The 19,440-nt window shown below is 46.2% G+C and overlaps 1 protein-coding gene across 1 annotated transcript; it reads left to right on the top strand.

Annotated features, from left to right (window-relative positions):
• The first annotated feature begins 6,864 nt into the window (after nt 1-6,864).
• CD2 (CD2 molecule) lies at nt 6,865-17,580 on the top strand. The gene is made up of 5 exons (XM_053935183.1): nt 6,865-6,931; nt 9,753-10,049; nt 12,442-12,708; nt 14,645-14,764; nt 15,721-17,580. The coding sequence occupies exons 1-5, from the start codon at nt 6,871-6,873 to the stop codon at nt 15,927-15,929; spliced, it is 954 nt and encodes a 317-aa protein (XP_053791158.1). The 5' UTR covers nt 6,865-6,870; the 3' UTR covers nt 15,930-17,580.
• The last annotated feature ends 1,860 nt before the right edge of the window (nt 17,581-19,440 follow it).

The raw sequence follows: 19,440 nt of genomic DNA, 5'->3' as shown, positions 1-19,440 counted from the left end.
CTCTCTTTCCTTCTTGTGCACAAGTTGGGCCAGGATTCCTCTTGCTGCCATAGGAGGTCATGGGGAAAGCTGTGCAACTTCAGCTTCTCTTTGTACACATTTCTGCCCAGCTATTGAGAGTTTGGGACTTTTTTTCTTCAGATGATTTGGTGTCTGATAAGGAGTTTTTTTCCCTGCCTTTTGTTGAGTGCTTAAAGCTTTGTTATTTGGCCAATACAAAGATCTGTTTATAGCTTTCTCTGGAGAACCAGATGCAGATGAAAAGTCATTTCTTTGCTGGAGAGACTATCAGGAGGAGTCAACATTGCCATGAATTTTATCTCATCTATCTTAAAAAGTCCCAATGGTTAAACAGCCTCAGCATAAGAGGAAACTAGATGCCTGTTTTTATACTGAATTACTGATGCTGAAGAGCTTTAAGGAATACCAATATAACACAAATAACCATGGCAGCTGTGGTTCTAAGCCAGTGCATCCTATCTGTGAGGGCACAGTAACTTTCCATTGAGGCTGCACAGTAAACTTCCTGCTCTGCAAAGTGCCCGCTGAAGTTCAGCAAATTTTTACTGAGCTGCTGAAAGCCGTGTATGTAGGGAACACGAGACACATTGATTAACAAAAAGGCTGCTCTCCCATGATGGAAATGTAAAGGGATGGCTGAAAAGAATGGTGACACCATCTGACTGTCAGGAGTGCAACAGAAGGGCTGCAAGTACTGCCCTGGTAGAAATCCTGTGGAAAGCCACAAGTTGCCACCAGTGCAGCACACAGAACAGGTGCTCATCTGCATCTCACAGAACATCCTGCACTGCCTTACTGAGATCTTAAAAAGCAGAAATTCTCAGAAATGCAATGACTTAGCACTTAGCCATTACTCTTCCTGCAGGCAACAGCAGGTCTGGGATGTAAATGTTTAGAAAGATGGGCAGCTTTGTGCATGTGCTTTCCTTTGCTGTGGAAAAAGCTCTTTGCCAACACTGGTGTGGCTCCTGTTGCAGATGTGGGGTGTTGGCCCCAGAGGTGAGCCCATCCTGCCACTCTGTTGTCCCTGCACACTGATGTTGCTACCTGGCAGGACTAGGTGAGGTGATGCATTTAAACATAGGAACAAACCTCAGAGAAGCCAAAACCAGGTTCACAGGGCATAGGAAACTTGCAGGACAAGAGAAGAAGCAGGGGAAACTGAACTGATGTCGGGATTGGCTCTGAGCAGGAAAGGACTTGAATTTTCACTGCATCTCTTGGCTCCAGGTATAGATGGTGCAAATTTTGATAATGGGCAAAGGGCACCTATGCAAAGGGCATCTATGTAAGGGCATCTTCAGGGCAGTTTTCTTGCTTCTGAGAGCAGCAGCAAGACTGTGCTAACAGGTCATTCAGATGTTTCTGAGACATTTGCATCTTAATTTCCCAACAATAAGAGCCAAACCTCCTCATATGTATGAATAAGGCCACATAGTGGGCCTTTTGTTTTGCTATCACAGGTCCACTGTCTAATAAATAAACTACAGACACTTTTAGGATCCAGAGTGATGTTCAGAGAGGCTTAGGCAAGGTCTTTGAGGAGGAGAGAAATTTTATGCCCACATACATGCCCCCCAGGGGCTGCACCAGTAGGAGAAATGCCAACAATGTCTTGCATTTGAAGGGAAGACTTCCCTTTGTCTGTGGGAACTATATAAAGGCCACTCCTAGGAATAAATGCACTTAGTGCTGAAATGTATTATCCAGTGGTTTGTGCTTGTCTCCTGCATCACTTCTCAGCCTCCCACCTGCCCATTTCCAACTGTCCCTCATTCCTCTCTGAATTTATAGTACTGTAGTAGAATAAAATACTGTGCAAAACATCAGGTATGCAAGCATTTATTAAGTTGATGGTTTCTGGGGAGTGTCAGATCTTGTCCAAAAGATTACTTAGATGCTAGCAACAACTTGTCTTTCCTGGATGTATTTCTAGGAGCAGCTGTTCTTCTATTATCCTTCTTGGGCAGCTAATCCATCCACTCTCTTTTGATGAAGGGGCACATTGTAGTTAATACAGGTCTTTGTGTATTTACCACTGCCAAGACTAGAAGAGGCTTTTATGGTCATTTATCTGGCTTCTTGTATAAGACAGATTGATTGCAGCATGCCAGCAAGCCAACACCTTTTGCAGCTTTAGTAATGTCACTGAATTTACCAGAACAAGATGCTGAAAGTTAGGTCCTAAATCTAGGGCCATTATAGATGATGGAAATCATCAGCAAGACTGAAATGCACCATCTGCAAGAATAACTGATGGGATGCTGCCATCTGCTCTAGCCTCAGTCATTGCTGTGAACCACAGACTGCTTGGTCTAAGGGGGTTATGCTCCTTTAGACCAGAAATAAAGGGTATTTTTGGTGAGGTTTGGCTGTTGACACATGCTTACAGCTGAAAAAGAAGAAAATGTGTCTGAGAGAGAACACCTGGGGCTAAAGGTTTAATGGCATGAAGCTGTGTTGGGGTGAGGGGTTTAGGTTAGATATCAGGAGAAGGCCCTTCTCACAGGGGCTTTTGGGGCAGTGGGATGGGCTCAGCAGGGAAGTGGTCACAACTCCAAGTCTGTCTGAGATTGTTTGGACAATGCTTTTAGGCTCAAGGTGTAATTCTTGGGGCTGTCCTATTCAGGAATAGGAACTTGGTAATCTTTGTGGATACCCCCACCTCAGAATATTCTATGTGGCATTATGGACATCACAGGGGAATTGTGTCTCTTCAAATAATCAGGTGGGGACAATTCTGCATGATTCATGGTTTGAAAACGTTAATTTACTTTTCTTGAGAGAAGGATGAAAAGGTTTGTGCAGACAACTTTTTCAGTATCAGTATACTCTGTGTGTGTCACTATTTCTGGAAGATTTCCATTGTGTATAGGCAACTCAGGGCTCTCAGTTAGCTCTGAGACACTGAGTCAGCATCCCTGCCAAACCCTTGGCTAAAGCTCTATTTTGAGTTATTGATCTTCATGTTTCCACCACTTGACTCAAGCTGGAGTTTTTCCTTTCTTGGCCCTGTGTAAGGCAGAAGTGAAGAGGAGGCAGGATGTGTCCTTCATCAACCAAATGGCTGAAACTCTATGTGGGAGCCAGCAGTTCCTTGGCATTTCATAGTGGAGGGAAACGCCCCTTGCTAGGGCTCACTTTGCTTCTTCCTTGCTCCAGGCACTGCCCAAAATTCCTCCTGCTTTGTAGAAAGCTACAGTAAGGGGGAATGTGCCATCAGGAAGCCCTTAGCTGCCATCCAGGGCAACCCAGATGGAGCCCAGTCTTGCAGGCCAGGGTGCAAACTCAGGAGAAATCCCAGGAGTAAAGTTACCCTTCTCCAAAGCTTCCCCTCCACATATTACCTATCTGGCACTCCAATTAAAATCACGTTTGCTCTTCTCCTCACACATTGTGCCTTATCAAAGGCCTGGTGAGAGATTTAGAAGTGTGAAGGTCTTGGGTGATGCTCAGTGCAGGGTGTCTGACTCATGCAAGTACCACTTACTATAACCAAAGTTTCATACCAGAGAAGATGGTACAAACTATCAGATGGGCTGCAAATCTACTTTTTGTAGTCTTCCTTTTCTAGTAGATCAAATAACAATATTTTTTATAATAATTTTTTTTAAAAAAATAAGCCTCAGGCACACATGTTTATTGGCTCATCGCTAAGCTGAGAATTTAGAGCTGGGAACAGCTGCATATTGTCTCTTGAGATGTTGCCTTCAGATGTGGGGGACTCTGTCACCTCTACAAGGAAATGTGAGTATACTTACATTCCCTGTGAGGAAACTGTGTGCTGTCTTACAAAGAGCAGAAGTGTAGAGGAAAGAGCAAGCCACAAAAGCAAATGTACGAGTGCAGCGCTTTGTGGCTTCTGCAGTGGAAACAATGCCGCAGAGAGAGAGCAGGGATGTGCAAAGACACAGCCCATTGTCGTGGCTGTGCTCAGTCCTCTGCTCCCCTGTGTGTCAGAAGATGGGGATGTGTAGCAATGCAATGGGCTAAACAGGGCTCCAGCATCCTTAGCTTGATGCTAAGGACAGGCCTAACTGAACCAGGCCTAGCAGTGCTCTGCTGGGAGACATCTACTTTTCTATCACTGCCCGGCTTTTCCAGCTGACTTTATTTAATCCAGTGGTCCTACCTCCTGTGTGAAAAGAGAGGGTGTCTGCAGCGAGGAGAAAAGTGTGAGATCACTCTATCTACAGCTCACCTTGTCCTGCCCAGCACAGCTTGGGCCAGTGTCTGGGCTGTGGCCACACAGAGCTCCAGCCACAGCTCTCTCTGTGCCACTCCCTCCACCTTGGAGCACATTTCTGGCTGGTGCAGGGGCTGCTCTGCCAGTGCTCTCTGCTGTGGCTGTTCTCAGGATGTTTATGCCATGCCGCATCTCTGAAGGTACATGCTGGCTTCTAGAGCTCCTCTGTGGCAGCAGCCCAGAGCTGCAGTGCTTTCCAGAGACACCTTCAGGCACCTTCTCCTCAATGCCTTCTCCTGGGGCTCTCCTTGAAAACAGAGATGTCAGTGCAACAACTTAGAGTGCTTCCTTCCAAGTAACTTCCAAAAAATCCTGCTTCTAAAATGGGGATCAAAGCCCAGTCAGGACTGCAGCATGATGTTGCCTTGCTTTTCAAGAGGGGAAGGCTAAAACTGGCAGAATATTGACATTTCCCCAGTTGTCATCTGGCAGGAAGACTGAGCTTAGAGACATGGGCTGCTTTGTCTTTCTCCATTTGGGTCTGATGGTGCAAGAGGTTTCAGGGGCTGCTTTTGGGACAGACCATGCACGTGCCAGGATCTCATGGGGAATTCTTGCTGCAGGTGAGTGATGCAGGTTTGGCTGTGCTTTTGGCTTTCATTACTCAAAGTCTTGCAAGTGGATTTTGTGCACGTGCACCAAATACTCAGGAATACCAAGGCCTGGTGTCACTTCTGTGGTGTCCAGTGACCATGGGACATCAGCCATTGAGCCCTCAGCCTTTCTCTCATGTGCTTCTTCACGGCTCACAGTAAGGTCATTTTTGAACAGACACTTTATATCCTTTATGAATGGGTTCTTGCTCCTGCCTGCTTGTTGCTCCAACAGCAACCAGGACGTTTGGTGAGCTGGTTTGCTGGACCATAGGGGCTTTTGGTGTGACCCAGTTCAGCTGTGAGTTTAGGAGATTGTGTGTGGCACGTGGGCATGCCAAACTGATTAACTGGAAGTAGTGGCCTTCATTATGAATACAAGGGAATACTTTTACACCTGGTTCTACCACTAAGGAGCTTTGCCTGTCTTCTCACACTCACACAGGCACACATCTTTCCATTTGCACTTCATGACAATTCCCACCTCAGTGTGCTGGCAGTGTGAACGTACCAACAAACAGACAATGTGCAGGGGTACCCTGGAAGCAGGAGGTGGCTTTGAGGGATGTTTCCCTGAAGATGAAGGGAGACAAAGTTGAGCAGAGCATGGACAGTGGTTTCAGCATGCTGGGCCTCCCTCTGCTCTGCTTGATGGATCCAGCAAAAAAAAAAAAAAAAAATCCTCCAAAAAACTGAGAAGAAATCAGGGTTGCCACCTTTAATTTCTTTAGGTGCTGGGGCTGGAAGCAGATGTGTCCAAGAGTTTGACACAGCTTGCTTGGCTGAGGAGATACCTGAGTGTGACAGTCCCTGCCCTCAGCTTGTTTCTTGCCACAGAGGGTGGAGGTCAGGCACAGAAATGTGATCTTGCTGCTGTTGCTTCCTCTCTCCTTTTGTGTATGCCTCCTTTGTGTGTTCTTTGGAAGGAAACAGTAGCAGAAAGAAGGAAGAAAAACTAGGTTTTCCTGCAAGGAGTGTTTTTTTCACCTCATTAATACAAGTAAAAAATTATTAAGCTGGAGAAGGGGAGATGTCTTACAAACCATCCTTTAACCTCAAGGAAGAGGAATGGCATGAAGGAACAAGCAAGATTTATGTACTATTGTACATTTCTAGTGCCACAGATTTTCTTTTGTCTTCTTTCTTGGCCTACATCTGTGACAAAAAGCTAGAAGATTTCAGTGGCTGCTGAAGCAGAGGAATTATGCTGGTGAGGATAAAATTCAAAATCCTCACCACTCCATCTGTTTCGTATTGGAATCAGGAATAAGGACTTTACTAGCTTCTCACATGTTTTTGGACCTAACTCCTCACAGTTTTTTTCCTCGCTGTCTTTCCCACATCAGCCAGCTTCAGGGCTGGTTTGTGCTTGATCAAGGCAGTGTTCTCACCCCCTTCCATGCTCATCCCTCTCACAGCTTGCTGGAGTGCCTGGCCCTGCCTGCAGGAAGCGTTTGTGCCTCTGGCCAGCCCCTCATACACCAGATGTTGATGCCAAGCTGATCCTGGTGGTTTCCAAGGGAAGTGTGCCTCCTTTTCAAGTGTTGTCCAACAGCCACCTGCTCCTCACTGGGGCTCCTGGGCTTGCTCTCCCCTTGCTGCTGCTGAGGCTGTGGGGGAGAATTAGGACTCCTATCACTCCCCTACCCAAAAACTGCATCCCTCCCACTAGGATGGTGGCATGTGGGTGCTGGAACTGAGCTCTTCAAGTGAGCATTGCAGAGGACAAGGGCCCCATCTGTCCCTCCAGCTGGGTGGACAAACCCCCAGGGCATTCCTGCATTTTAGTGCCCGTTTTCTCTGTGTCTCCATGTTGCCTCCATGCAGACAAAACACTCTGTTGAGGCTTGTTTCCGCCTCTGCTAGAAATGAGAAGTGCTGGAGGAGAGGAGGAGGGCACAAAGGCTGTGCCGACATGTCCCATCACTGCTTGCTCACAGCAGAAAACCTTTTCACCTGCCAGGAGCTAACACTAGACAAGGCAACACTGGATGTTTTCTGACCCTGAAAATGAACTTTAGGAGGATTTTCCTAGTCAAGTGCTTGCTGCTTTTATTTCCCACTGTAAAATGTGAGTTTTTCTTACAGTTTTTGCTCTTTTGGGCTGATGTTAAAATTGTATTTTAAAGCATTTACAACTTGGTGGGCTGCTACTGATAAGAAACTTGTTCCACTTTTCCAATGAGTGAAGACATCTGGGTTATTGCTATTATTATTTGATTTAATTTTCAGCCAGGGGGAGGGCAGGACCTGAGTTTCCTATTCCAGTTATAATAATAAGCTGTAAAGAGTTTTGGTTTTAAGTTAATGAGCCTTAATTTGACACATGTGTAATGAGAGATGTCAGCATACAGTTTGCTTTCTGCCCTCGAGGCAGCTTGTACTACATTAAAGATCCAGTTCACTGTGCATTATCGTGTGTAATTTCCTTTTCTTATCAAAGATGTGCAAATCTTTTGAAAGTGCAATTTATATTCTTCCATAAATATTAAAAGAGTGATATATTTCCGTGTCTTCAGTGGAGCTAAAGTTTAAGATGTGAAAACAGCAAGCAACTACATATATTTTTTATATTTTGCATATTATTGTTCTCATTATTTTTTAAAATATTAATCTAAAAACTTAATTAAGGTGTTAACTCATAGATTAGAGAAGGTTTTAAGAGATGGAGACAATACAAGCCTGCACAATTTTTTTTCCCCTCTGTTTCATTCCACTAAGTTTGCATGTATGGCTGTTTAATGCTTTGCTTTTCCTTCAGAACAAAATTAATAGCTAAATAAGGATTTCTTCTTTTTATGTAGACGATCTATAAAACATCTTCCCCCAGCAGAAATAAGGATTATTCCCTTGAATGGAAGATTGTTTCAGAGAGTTCCTTCCTTCTCTAAAATTACTATGGGAGCTTTTTCTTTTAACTCTTTCTCGTGACTGTGAGTGAGCTGTAGTCTCTGAGTTAAAGCCTTTCTGCCCTTTGGAGCACATTTTACTTGACATTTTTATCAGAAGTGTTGTTTCATTAGCTGAACAGATTTTTAGTATCATACGTGTCGGACACTCAGCTTTCCACCAGAAAGACTGTGGAGATCAGATCAATATCTAGAGATGCCATTGAATTATCCTTGAAAACTCAGGTTGTTTGTTTTTTTTTTTTTTCCTCTTTACTTTCAGAGAGAAAAATCTAAGTAGTGTCTGTTGTGCAAAGAAATCCTATTACTAGCTCTAAATACTTGTTCATGACTGAGCAGAAGCAAGTATCAGAATTCAAATATTTGGGTACAATGTGTAGTGTCGTCTGTGTGGGGCATAGCTGCTTCCAAGGCTGATTAGTTGATAGCTTTATTTCAGGACATTTCATTAGATACATCAAATACCTTGCAAGAAAGGCAATGCTGAAAGAACAACCTCTCTTTAGAGTTGGTGAATTGCCAGAAGCACTACAGCATTAATGTTCTTGTTGCAGAGGCATGCTATTTTAGTTCTCTGATTATCTCTAATATTGTTAGTTTAATGAAATAGCCACTGGGTTTCAGTTTCCCCTCTGTGGTGCCATTTATCATTATCCTAGATACAAGGAATGAAGGACTGTAATAAAAATATGCATAAACACAGGTTTTTCTCTCTGTGGGGGAAAAATACTTAAAATACATAAAATTAGGGCAGAATCAGCTCTGTGTGGTGATGGGAAGGGAAATCTCCTCCTGCTGATTGGCTTCACCCTGTAAATTGAGGAGGAATGAACACAAGAAAATGACAAACGAAATAAGCTGAGGCTCTGAGCACGTGCCTTCAGGTGTCAGTGAGCTTATCCCACCTGACACTTGCACGCAGCTTTCGCCCTCCTCCTGCAGGTTTGTCCACCTGCCACGGGGGTGGGGACAGTTCCTCACTTGAAATGACCTCCCAGCAAAGTTTCCCAAGTCCTGGCTCGCCAGAAATGGGACCTGCAAGGACAGAGGCTGCAGCAGCCTGGAGCGGAGCGGGCAGAGCACCCGGGCACTGCTCCAGGAGTTCATCGTCCCCACTGCTGGAAACGTGGAGGATGTTTGGTGAATATCCCCTTTGGCAGCCCCATGCTCAGGTGCTTCTTAGTCCTGACACTACCTTTGGGAAGCTCCTACTCTTCACTGTTTTGGAGAAGAGACTTGGAATCAAAGGAAGGGAAAAGATTTTTGGGTGTTTTTTTTTTTTTTTTTGGCAATAGCTTTTCTTGTAATGACTCCTGCAGCCCCACGGGATGCTGGTGGCTATGTCTTCCTGCCTTACTTGCCCCACCAGGATCCTATGCTAGAAAAAACAAGTGGCTACATTCCAGTGGGGCAGAGTAACTGGGATGGGAGAGTGGGGGGGGCACTGCTGTGGGGGTGCCTCCAGTTCAGTGCCTTACACTCACTCACAGCTTGACATGGGCTACCATTATTATCATCATTGCTGTCACTGGGGTGGCTGAAATGATTCTGCTGTTCAGGGACGTGACTATTTTTGCTGTCTGCAGTAATGTTTGCAGTGATGGGCACTCTGGGTACCAGCCTGTGCCATGTGCAAAACACAGAAGTGATCTTCTTTTCTGGAAGGGCTAAGTTCATGTTAAACTGAATGGGAGGCCATTCAGTTGGCCTAGAATGGCATCTAGAGTCACTCCAAGTAAGTCAGCCAGTGTGTAGATTCAGCTTTTGAAAGCTGGGCTCTTAGCTTTCTTGCCTCTCAGAATTAAATTGGATGCTGGCATTTATCTAATGAACAATCAAGAAATATTTTGGAGCAGGGGAAGAAGATGGCATCAGTAAAGCAGAGAGGCTTAGGCAGCTCAGGAAGGGGGTGGCACAGCAAATGACAACCTTTTGGGGGACTGCTGGAGACAACTGAGGGGCTGGCTGTGCTTCCCTCAACAGGCTTCAGCACCAGCTGGATTTACAAGGCGGTGAATGAGACAGCTCTTCTCAGCATCACTGCTCCTGGGGGCATCTACGAGGCAACATGGAGGAGAGGGGGACAAAGGCTGATTCAGATCAAAGATAACAAAGCTAAGCACTTTGTGAACAAGGACCGGTGCAGGTGTGCCATATTCCGAAACGGGACTCTGCAAATCGAGCGCGTGGAGAAAGAGGACAGTGGAAACTACACAGTGATGGTTTATCAGAAAGATGGAAAACTGAAGGCAGAAGAATATATAATGTTCTTTGTTCAGGGTGAGTTTTTGCTTTTCCCATACCATGCCCAGGACAACTGAACAAGACTTGGTATTGTCTTTCCTACTGAGTGCCCTCCTTTCTGATTAGGAGTGGGGCAACTTCTCTAGGACATACCTTTTTCTTCCTGCCACTCACAGCAGCCTGCCTCTCTTCTCCCTTCTCTTGCTCTGATTGATGGCCTCAAATCCCTGGCTTCTTTCTGGCTCCCCTGTTTGTCAGCCAGCAGGTTTCTAGCTGTGCCCAAGAAAGCAGCTGTGAACATATTCACACTGACAGCAGGGTGAGGGTGGTCAATCTTACCGCAGCACCACAAACAGTGCTAAGACCCTAAGCTGGGTTGGGACCCTGAGAGGGGACTGGACTCCCAGCAGCATCCTGCTTCCAGAAACCTCTGTTAGGACCACAGCAGCCTATGTGGGGAACAGCTGTGGCTGATGCACTGTGGGTTTTGGGTATTTCCAGTGCCATTTTATGGGGTCTGAGTTATTATTTTTGTTCTCTGGCCACTGGTCCAGCAAGCTGAGCAACTTGTATTGCCAGCCCCCTGAGGAGAGCTCAGGAGTCCAGATGGCACTAAATGCTTGCATTTGGCAATGGAATCCCACTCCATTTTTGCTCTAACATGCAAAATATCCAGCAGTCACTTCTCCTGAGATAAACCACAATAGGAGCTGAATTTGCAGTGGAAGAAGACTCCTGTACCCTATCATTGCATAGCACAGCACAACAAACCCTATCATTGCAACCCAACAAATACGAAGACTGTGCTCTTTGAAGCACAGTTAAGCACACACCTGGGGATTTCAGCTGCTTGGGCTCAAAGCATGAGGGCAGCCTCCATTCCTGTGCTGTATCTTGTCCTAAGAGATCAGAGCAGTAGCAGCCCAAAGGTTTTGGGGTGAGTAGGGATGATGGAGCTGGCTATTCTGCTCCTTCATAACTGCTGTGACATCTCCAGACCTCTAAGCTGTAGGAGCCTGGGTTTTTTTCCCCAGTAAGGGGATGGCTTTGTCCTGTCCTTCATCAGTCATCATGCACACCTTTGCCAACATCTTGAGTTTGTGGCACCAGCTGGGATTACAGAAATGATGCCTTATTGAGGCAGCAGTGACAGCTGGAATGGTTTTAGCAGGGTTTCTGTGCAATGGGAGGCCCTGTGTCTAACAGCTGCTGAGCAGTGAGGGTGTCTCACTGCTTTGGGAGCTATTACTGTAAACAGACTCAGGAAGTCATCAGGGCCTGATGCTTCTTGCTCATGTTTGAAGCCACTCTACCGTCATTGGGGTGTCCTCATTTCAGGTCAAGGGTGTGCTGCATCATTTCCTCTGCAGCCAAGAGGTTGCATTACCTCTGACACATGATTTTGGAAGTCCTGTAGTAACTGTTGGGTCCTAGAATAATTTGTCAGCCAGGCTGGCCCTTTGTTACTAGGGCTGGACAAACAGTTGTTAAAAAAAAAAAAAAAAATTGTCCCAATGATATCCTCACACAACTCCAGCACCTGGACTCCAATGTTTTCCACTGGGATGTTTCCCTGAATAATAGGTTCCAGTTTGCAGAGGAGGAGTGGGCTTACCAAGGAAAGGCTGGCTGTGGATGTCATGGTGTGAGCCTTGACTGCATATGCTATAAGCAGTCCTTATTTGCTTTAGAATTTATGAGCTGCATAATTTACTCAGCCTGTAACTAGAGGTGGCACTGGCATGTGTTTGTTTATCTGGTCTTAGAGGTAGAAATAATTAGTTTTCATTTGCTGTCCCTACCAGTTGCCCTTACTTGAGGAAAACCCTGCAGGCTTTTCTGCCTCTTTCAGTGCCACCAGTGATAGAGAAACTGGAACCAAAAGGGAGCAAGTTGTTTGCAGGGCATAAGAAGAGACAGAAATCAGCTTTTTCTGTCATAACCTCTGTTTTATGCTCTCCATTCTGGATTGATGGCCTTCCATGCTGTGCTGTCGTGCCTGCTGAATGCTGTTGGTAGTACACAGTGCATCAAAAGGAGCTTTTCATAGTTTTCCCTGCTTTAGAGAAAATCTCTCCCTGATGGGCACAGGTGGAACAGGATCAACTTCACTTGCACCAAAACACAGGGTCCAGAGGTGGAGGGGGCTGTGGCTCTGAGTCCCTTCCACCCACCTGAAGACTCAGCTTCCTCCCCTCACCTGCCTGGTGTCCAGCTCTGCTTTACTGGGCCAACTATGTAGGCTGCTGCTCTGCATTTTCTATATTATTGCCTTGTTACTTCTGCAGTAGAGGTCTAATTTGCTCTTCATTCTTCTGTGATCTCATTAGCTGGTGATTTGGGGTTAATCCTCTGTTCTGCTTAATAGCAGAGTCTTTCAAGAGGAGAAACTCTCTCAGACGTGCCTGTCCCTTCCCTCCTTTTTCAGAACCTGTCCCTCAGCCAATCCTCACTGCTGAATGCAAGAATAAAAGTGTATCTGTCAAGTGTGAAGCAAAAGAGAAGGCCAAGGATGAAGCAAAAGAGAAGGCCAAGGATGAAGCATTCTTAATAGAACTGACTCGACCCAATGGCATAAAAATCCGAAAGAATGCAACAATGCTGGAATGGCACGGGTGGAATTCTGGGACATTCCGATGCATTGCTAAGAACCAAGTCAGTGAAAAAATAGCTGAGAAAGTAATTAACTGCTCAGGTAAGAAAACTCTTTTGTCAGAATGTGCTAGGGTGGACCACTGCCAAGGGCGATGGGATGTGAGAGGGGTTTTGCTCCTCCCCTTCTGTGGGGAAATCCGTTGTGTTTTTCTCCTCTCCATATCATGTCTATCGATGTGGTGGTTGCCTGCTACCCATGGGTGTGGATGAGTTCTCTCACAAGGGGAAAAATAAGCTGCTTGGACTCTTCAGCTTGGCCTAGAAATCAGGAGGGAAGTTATGGAGGATTTTTCTTCGGGGTTACACGGGTCAGATGAGCATGACTCAAATGTATCATGGTTTTCCTATTCAGTTAACCACGCATGCAGCAAAAGGACTGAAAGGATTGCATTTTAAATGGGGAGAGTCATGATGAAAATGGTTCAGTAGTCAAGAGAAGTCATCACAGTTGTCATCCTTCCACGTAAAAGTTTTGCAAGTTAAGGCACAAATAAAGGACAGATCACACTGGTTTGAAACTAAGTGTGGTGCTCAGTTCAAAGTCCAGAATTCCAGTGCAGTGCTAGGGAAAAGTCCCTGAATTTGACAGACTTGGGTTCATCCCACCTATCCACGTGTGCTCTGCTTGAAGCATTCTCTTACTCTGCATTCCTGCTGGAGCTGGTGGAGAGTTGGGGGGTGGGGCTTACAAGAGTTGGCTCCGTATTTCCAATTTTTACCTATTTCTGCCGCAGTGAATTTAGGGAAAGTCCAAGTCTGAAGGACAGCCCATGGTGTGAGAAGGGAGGGAGCAAGCCTTAAGGCATAAAGGCTTTACTGAAGTGATCCCAGGTCTGTTAATTCTGACTGAAGGGTAAAGAGCTGAGGGACAGGATGGCCACTGCTCTCCTGTGCAGCTGTTGCCTCCTGAATAATCCTCCTGATTTCAAAAATAGCCAAGCAATGTATTTTTTCGCTGCTGCCTGACCTGATGGACTGCACAGTCCCGTTGATGTTAGCGTTTGGGAGGGGTGAGCAGGATGTGGCATGGACTTTGGAACCAGGTATGAAAGCGTGCTGCTGGATTAGCTCTGTTTAAGACAGGGCAGACTATCCCAAACACCTTGTCTGGATGAGGAAATGCTGGCTGAAGCTGCCTGTGCCAGGACACAAGCCAGGCAAGCACAGGTCTGCCTGCACTGCTGCTATGGGCAGTTATCGGCCATCGCCTAGACAATTTTGATTTCACTTTTTCTCAACCTTAGGAAACGCTTTTTTTTTCACAGGGTGAATTGAGTTGGAGAGTTTGGGTTCTTTTGTCACATCATTAACAGAGAAATGCCAACAATCTTTAAGGTACAAACATAGCATTTCTCAGACACCAAAAACCCCCTAAGACCATGGAGCACTATTCTTCCTACCCAAACTAAATACCTCTCAAATTTTCTGTGTAGTGGCAGGACTCTGCCAGCTCCATAGTAGATTAAAAATCCCTTATTTTGCAGTCAAACCTCCTTCTAACCCTGCTGCCCTCTGTGAATACTTGGTCCTGCATTTGAGGCCAGTCACCTTGAATTTTGACCTTTACAGGCAAGGTACATTTCAGGTGGGCTTTAGCTCAGCCAGCTTTTCATGGAAGTCTAATTATATGTGAATCTGTCCGGGCTTCTCTGCACTCATCTTGGAAAGACAGGCACAGAAAAAGCAAAAGACACCTTGGTGGAATGCTGGCGACTAAAACAAGTGGCAATTTAAATACAGTGAGCTGGCCCACATGAATGCTCTGGTTTTAATTTTCTGCAGAACTTGAATCAGGGAGCAATTAAAATTCTCAACAATGAGGAACAGCAACTTTCTGCTGTATACAAGTAAAAGGCAAAGGGTGGGGTGTCTACTGCTCTGCTTTTACAGTCAATGGAAGAAAATACAGAATTCTAAGTAGATGTTGTGCAAGTTATTTCTTTCCATCTAACATCCTCTTTCATCCCCTTAACTAGGCAAGATGGACTTTTATCTCATCTTAAGCATAGCAGGAGGTGCAGTCTTCTTTGTCATCTTTGTGATTTGTCTTATTTATTGTATCAGAAGGAAGAAAACAAAAAGGAATTACATTTATGGTAAGTGTTTAAGAAGCTTTGTTTTGCTATCCAGCAACCTAAAATATTAGAGCTTCCCACTGACAGCAGCCCTGTGGTCAGGAGCATTCTCTGTCCTGATATGTTCAATAAACTGGTGAGCATATGGTGAATCTGTGTAGATCAGCTGGCATTGCCAGCCTCACTTTCTGATATGTGCTTTGAGAAAGCCACCTGAGCATTATTTTACATTATGGCTGTTGTCTTTTGAGTGGTACAGACCACTGCATCAGCTGTGCAGTGACACCATATCCTCAGTTCTTGGGCCTGGATTCAGCAGGAATTAAGAAAATGAGTCTGAGAAAATGAGAACTAATATTTTTGTGATTATTTTATGGTGACTAACCTCTCTGAAAGAGTTTGCTGTGAGTTTAAGGCCAGCTCAGTGTCTCAAGAGGTAAATCCCTCAATCCCTAAGTTAAGATGAGTGATATTTCAGAAATGATGAGTCAGTGATCAGAAGTCAGTCGGTATGAATTTACTTCTTTGTGTGTGAAAATTAATGCTGGCAAAAGGGATCTCTGGCTGCCAGGAGTCTGGAAATCCCAGCACAGACAAAGGCAGGGCAGAGTGCTTTGGTGTTGCTTCCTGGGGTTAGATCTCACTTTCCCTTCAGTAGCCTCCAAAAGAGGACAGAGCAGCTCAGGCTGGAGGTATCCATTGATGTCCATGGGGCCTCCCTGATAAAGCTGGTTCCCCCAAAAGACACGGCAGAGCTGCCCCAAATGCTCCAGGTGCCTTGACCTCTGCCAGGCAGCCAAAAGCTTTCATGCTGGCCTGGGAGGTGAATTTTGCTGTTCACTGGGACAGCAGGAACACCTGAGAGTGGCAGGTTAAAAACCAGTATTTGGCCTTTTCTTGCTTGGGGCCAAGGACATTTCCGTGTCTTTTTGACTTCTTGGTGCATGCGTGACCGTGGGGTCCTTGTGTTGTTGCAGAGGAGGAGCGAGCGATGCAGACTCTGCCCATGGACTGTGAGAGGGGGATGCGGCAGCTGCCTCAGACTCCATCCAGGCCCACCCCGAAGCAGCTGCGAGTGCAGCAGCGGCCGCTGCCCCCGCAGCCCCAGGAGCTGCAGCAGCCGCGGCCCCAGCCACGGCCCCGCACGCAGCCACGGACTCCGAACCTCCCGAGACAAAGGCCCTGAGCAGACGTCCTGGGAGGAGGGATGGGATGCTGGTCTCTCTGCTCCACCGCGCGCTGGGAAAAGAAAGTTTCCGACAGCCAGGAGCCCCTCCCGCCCAGCCCCGCGTAACGCTCAGCTACGAAAAGGCAGCTTCCACTGCAGAAAATTAGAGACAGCACCAAATGGAGACGAGGAGACTCAAGGTGATGGGCATTCATCCCTGTGGCCATTCTTCCATGGGTGTCTTCATGCTAGGATATGGATATGGAGCACTCAGCCCTGAAACTGTGTCTTTCTGTGGTTCACTTGCTTTTACTGCACCTTGTTGTCTTCGTGCTTTTTGGATGGTTTTCACCAAGAAGAAGCTAAAGCTCTACTGAGACAAAATGGACCTATGGATTTTACAGGGTTTCATCTCCTGCTACACATTAGGACAGCTCTGTGGCTTCAGCATCAAATACATGGCCTCCTGGACCAAAAATTAGTTGTATGTAATTAAATATTTGTAAGAAGTTGAAAGGATTTGTTTCATATAATGTAGAGAAGAAAATATTGAAAGGACGCATGAGAACCTTGAAGGACCTGTGTCGGAAAAACACAAATGAGAAAGGGAGAACTTTTCCCTTTTCTCCCTTTCCCTTTCTCCACTGTGTTTAGAAAAGAAACTGTAGGCTTGAATTGCAGCAATTAGGTCAATATTTTATTTTTATTTTTAATGAAACACTGAGAGAGATTTCTTGGAGAGGTTCTCCAGCACTGGGGTTTCAAAGGGTGGGTGAGACAACATTCTGTGAAGCCTTTTTGTTCTGACAAGGGCCAGGAGAATGTGCTACACAGCCTCTTCAGGGACAGTTTCAACTCAGTTTTCTGTGACTTTTGGGCAAATAAAACAAACCTTTATTCTGCCAGCCAGTAGGATTACTGGTGGCACTGTCTGAATTGTCAGGGGTTCACATCTCAGGGCCTCCTGCTGAGGGCGAGGGACCACGTCTCTTGATTTTGTTGGTAGCACCCCAGGTATAACCAGGGCATGATAGAGAGCTGCTGAGAGATCTGCATCCCCAAGGGAGAAGCTGGACTGCAATAAGTGCACCTGCACCATCTTCCACGTGCTGGACACTGCTTGCTCCTCTGGGCCTTGGGGGTGTCTGTAGCTGCCTCTGCAGGACAGCTGAGGAGCTGAGAGCACAGGCCTGGTTTAGAGCAGGGTCTGCATGGGTGCTCTGACCCATCTGGGGTAAAAGGCAGGGCAGGTAAAGGAGCAGAGAGCTACATGAGACATCCAGCCAGCCAGCTGATGTGTCTGGCAGAAGAACACCCAATACCTCTTTCAGGCTGGCCTATCCCACAGGTGACAGGGGAGATAAAACAGCCATGCTTTGTTTCTCCTGCGAAATACGACTATTTTTATCTTCTGGTATAAAGGCAAGGAGGCAACTTGTGAGGAAAAGGAAGCCTCTGCCTCCTCCAGAATTCTGTCACTTCACTTGAACTCCGACAGCGGGAACAGCCCTGGCAGTGACACTTGCTCTCTTGCCTTAGCTTTCTGCAGCTGATTTTCGGGCTTTTGCTATTTAAAATTGCATTTGGTAAATGTTTCATGGTTTATTTTGTAACATACCATATGCTACATCCCCGTACTGAATAAATAAAGAGAAGACTGGGTGCAGAGGATCTTAGCTCACAGCTGTGCTGGTACTTCAGTATCTCACTTTGATACAAAGGAGGCAACAAAAACATTTTGGTCCCTGAGCCACAGAAGCAGGGATGCAGGAGGTGTCACACCATCCCTGGGAGGTGCTGGGGTGCCAGGAGCTGGTGGGCTCAGGCTGGTGTGGGTGAACACAGCTGCTCTGCCAGAGTCCTGTGGTGCCAGAGGTTTACTGGTGCTGCTCTGTGGTTACAGGTGTGGGGTCCTTTCTGGGAGAGAGGGAGGGTTACTGGGGCCTGAGAAAGAAGATTTGTCCCTATTTGGTTTATTTACCCCAAAACACAGTCCTTGGCAGGCAAGAAAATGCTACTAGCACAGAGCATACCTGTGCAATGGAAAGCTCACCAGGGCAAAACTTATTTATAATTTACTCCTTTTCTTTTGATAGTCACCATTGTTTTCGTGATGTCTCGTTGTACAAGTATTGTCCACTGCAGCACATCAGGAACAAATGTGAGACATGACAAAAACAATGATGACTATCAATGCTCCGTGACACATTCAGAAAAAATGCTGACTTATCAAACAAGCACCAAGCAGAACTTGATTTTTCTGAATGTGTGTCGTGGGGCATTCAAATCTCGGGCTTTTATGCTGTAGTGGATGTTTCAGTTCTGGAAAATGAGCTGACATTGGGAACTAAGACATAACAGGATGTGCTTGGCTCTGGTGGTTCTTGCTGTAACCTTTCTTGGTTCTTCTTTTGTAGATGCATCTACCACTGAGTCATGAGATGAAGAGTTTTTTCCTACTCTTCTTAAGGGGGATGAGATGATCGATGCTGATCCTTTTCTGTCTGCTGCCTTGTCCCCCTGTTTGAGAGCTGCAGTTTCTGCTGCCTGGGCATTAGGTGGGATCAGTTTTGCTTGGTGATGTGCTCCAGAGCCAGTGCTGGAGGAATGGGAGGGAGGCTCAGCTCTGTGATCAAAGCAGGTCTGTAGTTGTGCACTGGTCCTGTAGCACTCACGAGATGGGCAGACTGAGCAGGCACCCAAAAGGGCAATGGCTGGTTCTGTGGAAGATACAAATCTTCTATCCCAGCATTAATCCATGTGAAACCAGCAGCACTTGCTGCCCAAACTTGGCCCTTCTAGTAAAGTAGCCAGAACCTGCTTGTATCTCTGTTGGCTATTAGCCTGTCCAGAGGGAGGTTCTCAGGCTTCTGCCACAGGCAGTGTGGGACACAGCTAGATAATTTAATTTCTAAACTAAAACTCTGAGTAAAAAGGTCAAGTAGAAAACCATAGCTGGGACAAGCCTTTCTTGAGATGTTTGCCGAAGTGATGCCATGGGGAAAAGACACTGATTTTTGTCCTTATTCTGCAACAGATATTCAGGTGCTGCAGCTAATAATGTGAGAGATCTGGCCTCGGGATTTTGGATAAGATCAGTTTGTAGTAGCTATCAAGCTCATGAGATACTGCTGCTGGGCAATCCTATCTCATGCTGTGGGAAGAAAGATAAGGGTTAATTGAAGGAGAGCACAGTAAGAGGCCCTGTGCCAATGAACTGGCCTCCTGGTCTCCTCTGCCAGCCTCAGCTCAGAAGAGGAGTGCCAAACCCAACCTTTTCACTCTCTTCCGCAGCAAAGTGCTCCTCCTTCCCTCCCTGCAGATGGGAGTTTACCACAGGACCTTTTCTCATCCTTCCAGCCTGGCTGCCTTGAGCAGCAGAAGTGTGGGAGCCTTTCCCTCCCTCAGAGGTGCAGCTTCAGCCTTTACCCTTTCAGAGAGGTGCCAGATCAGCTCTTGAGGATCTCTGGTGCTTGCCCCAAACTGAAACTCCCCTCAGCTCTGCTCCAGCCCCCTCACCAGAACTGCT

The sequence above is a fragment of the Vidua chalybeata genome, chromosome 2 (genome assembly GCF_026979565.1).
Source record: "Vidua chalybeata isolate OUT-0048 chromosome 2, bVidCha1 merged haplotype, whole genome shotgun sequence".
NCBI classification, from domain to species: Eukaryota; Metazoa; Chordata; class Aves; order Passeriformes; family Viduidae; genus Vidua; species Vidua chalybeata.
This window is presented reverse-complemented; position numbering and strand designations above follow the sequence as displayed.

Excerpts from the sequence above, each read along its gene's own strand:
- CD2 (XM_053935183.1), top strand. The coding sequence starts at position 6,871 with ATGAACTTTAGGAGGATTTTCCTAGTCAAGTGCTTGCTGCTTTTATTT. Across the intron at positions 6,932-9,752 it reads TTTATTTCCCACTGTAAAAT|GCTTCAGCACCAGCTGGATT; the intron begins GTGAGTTTTTCT and ends TTCCCTCAACAG. Across the intron at positions 12,709-14,644 it reads GAAAGTAATTAACTGCTCAG|GCAAGATGGACTTTTATCTC; the intron begins GTAAGAAAACTC and ends CCCCTTAACTAG.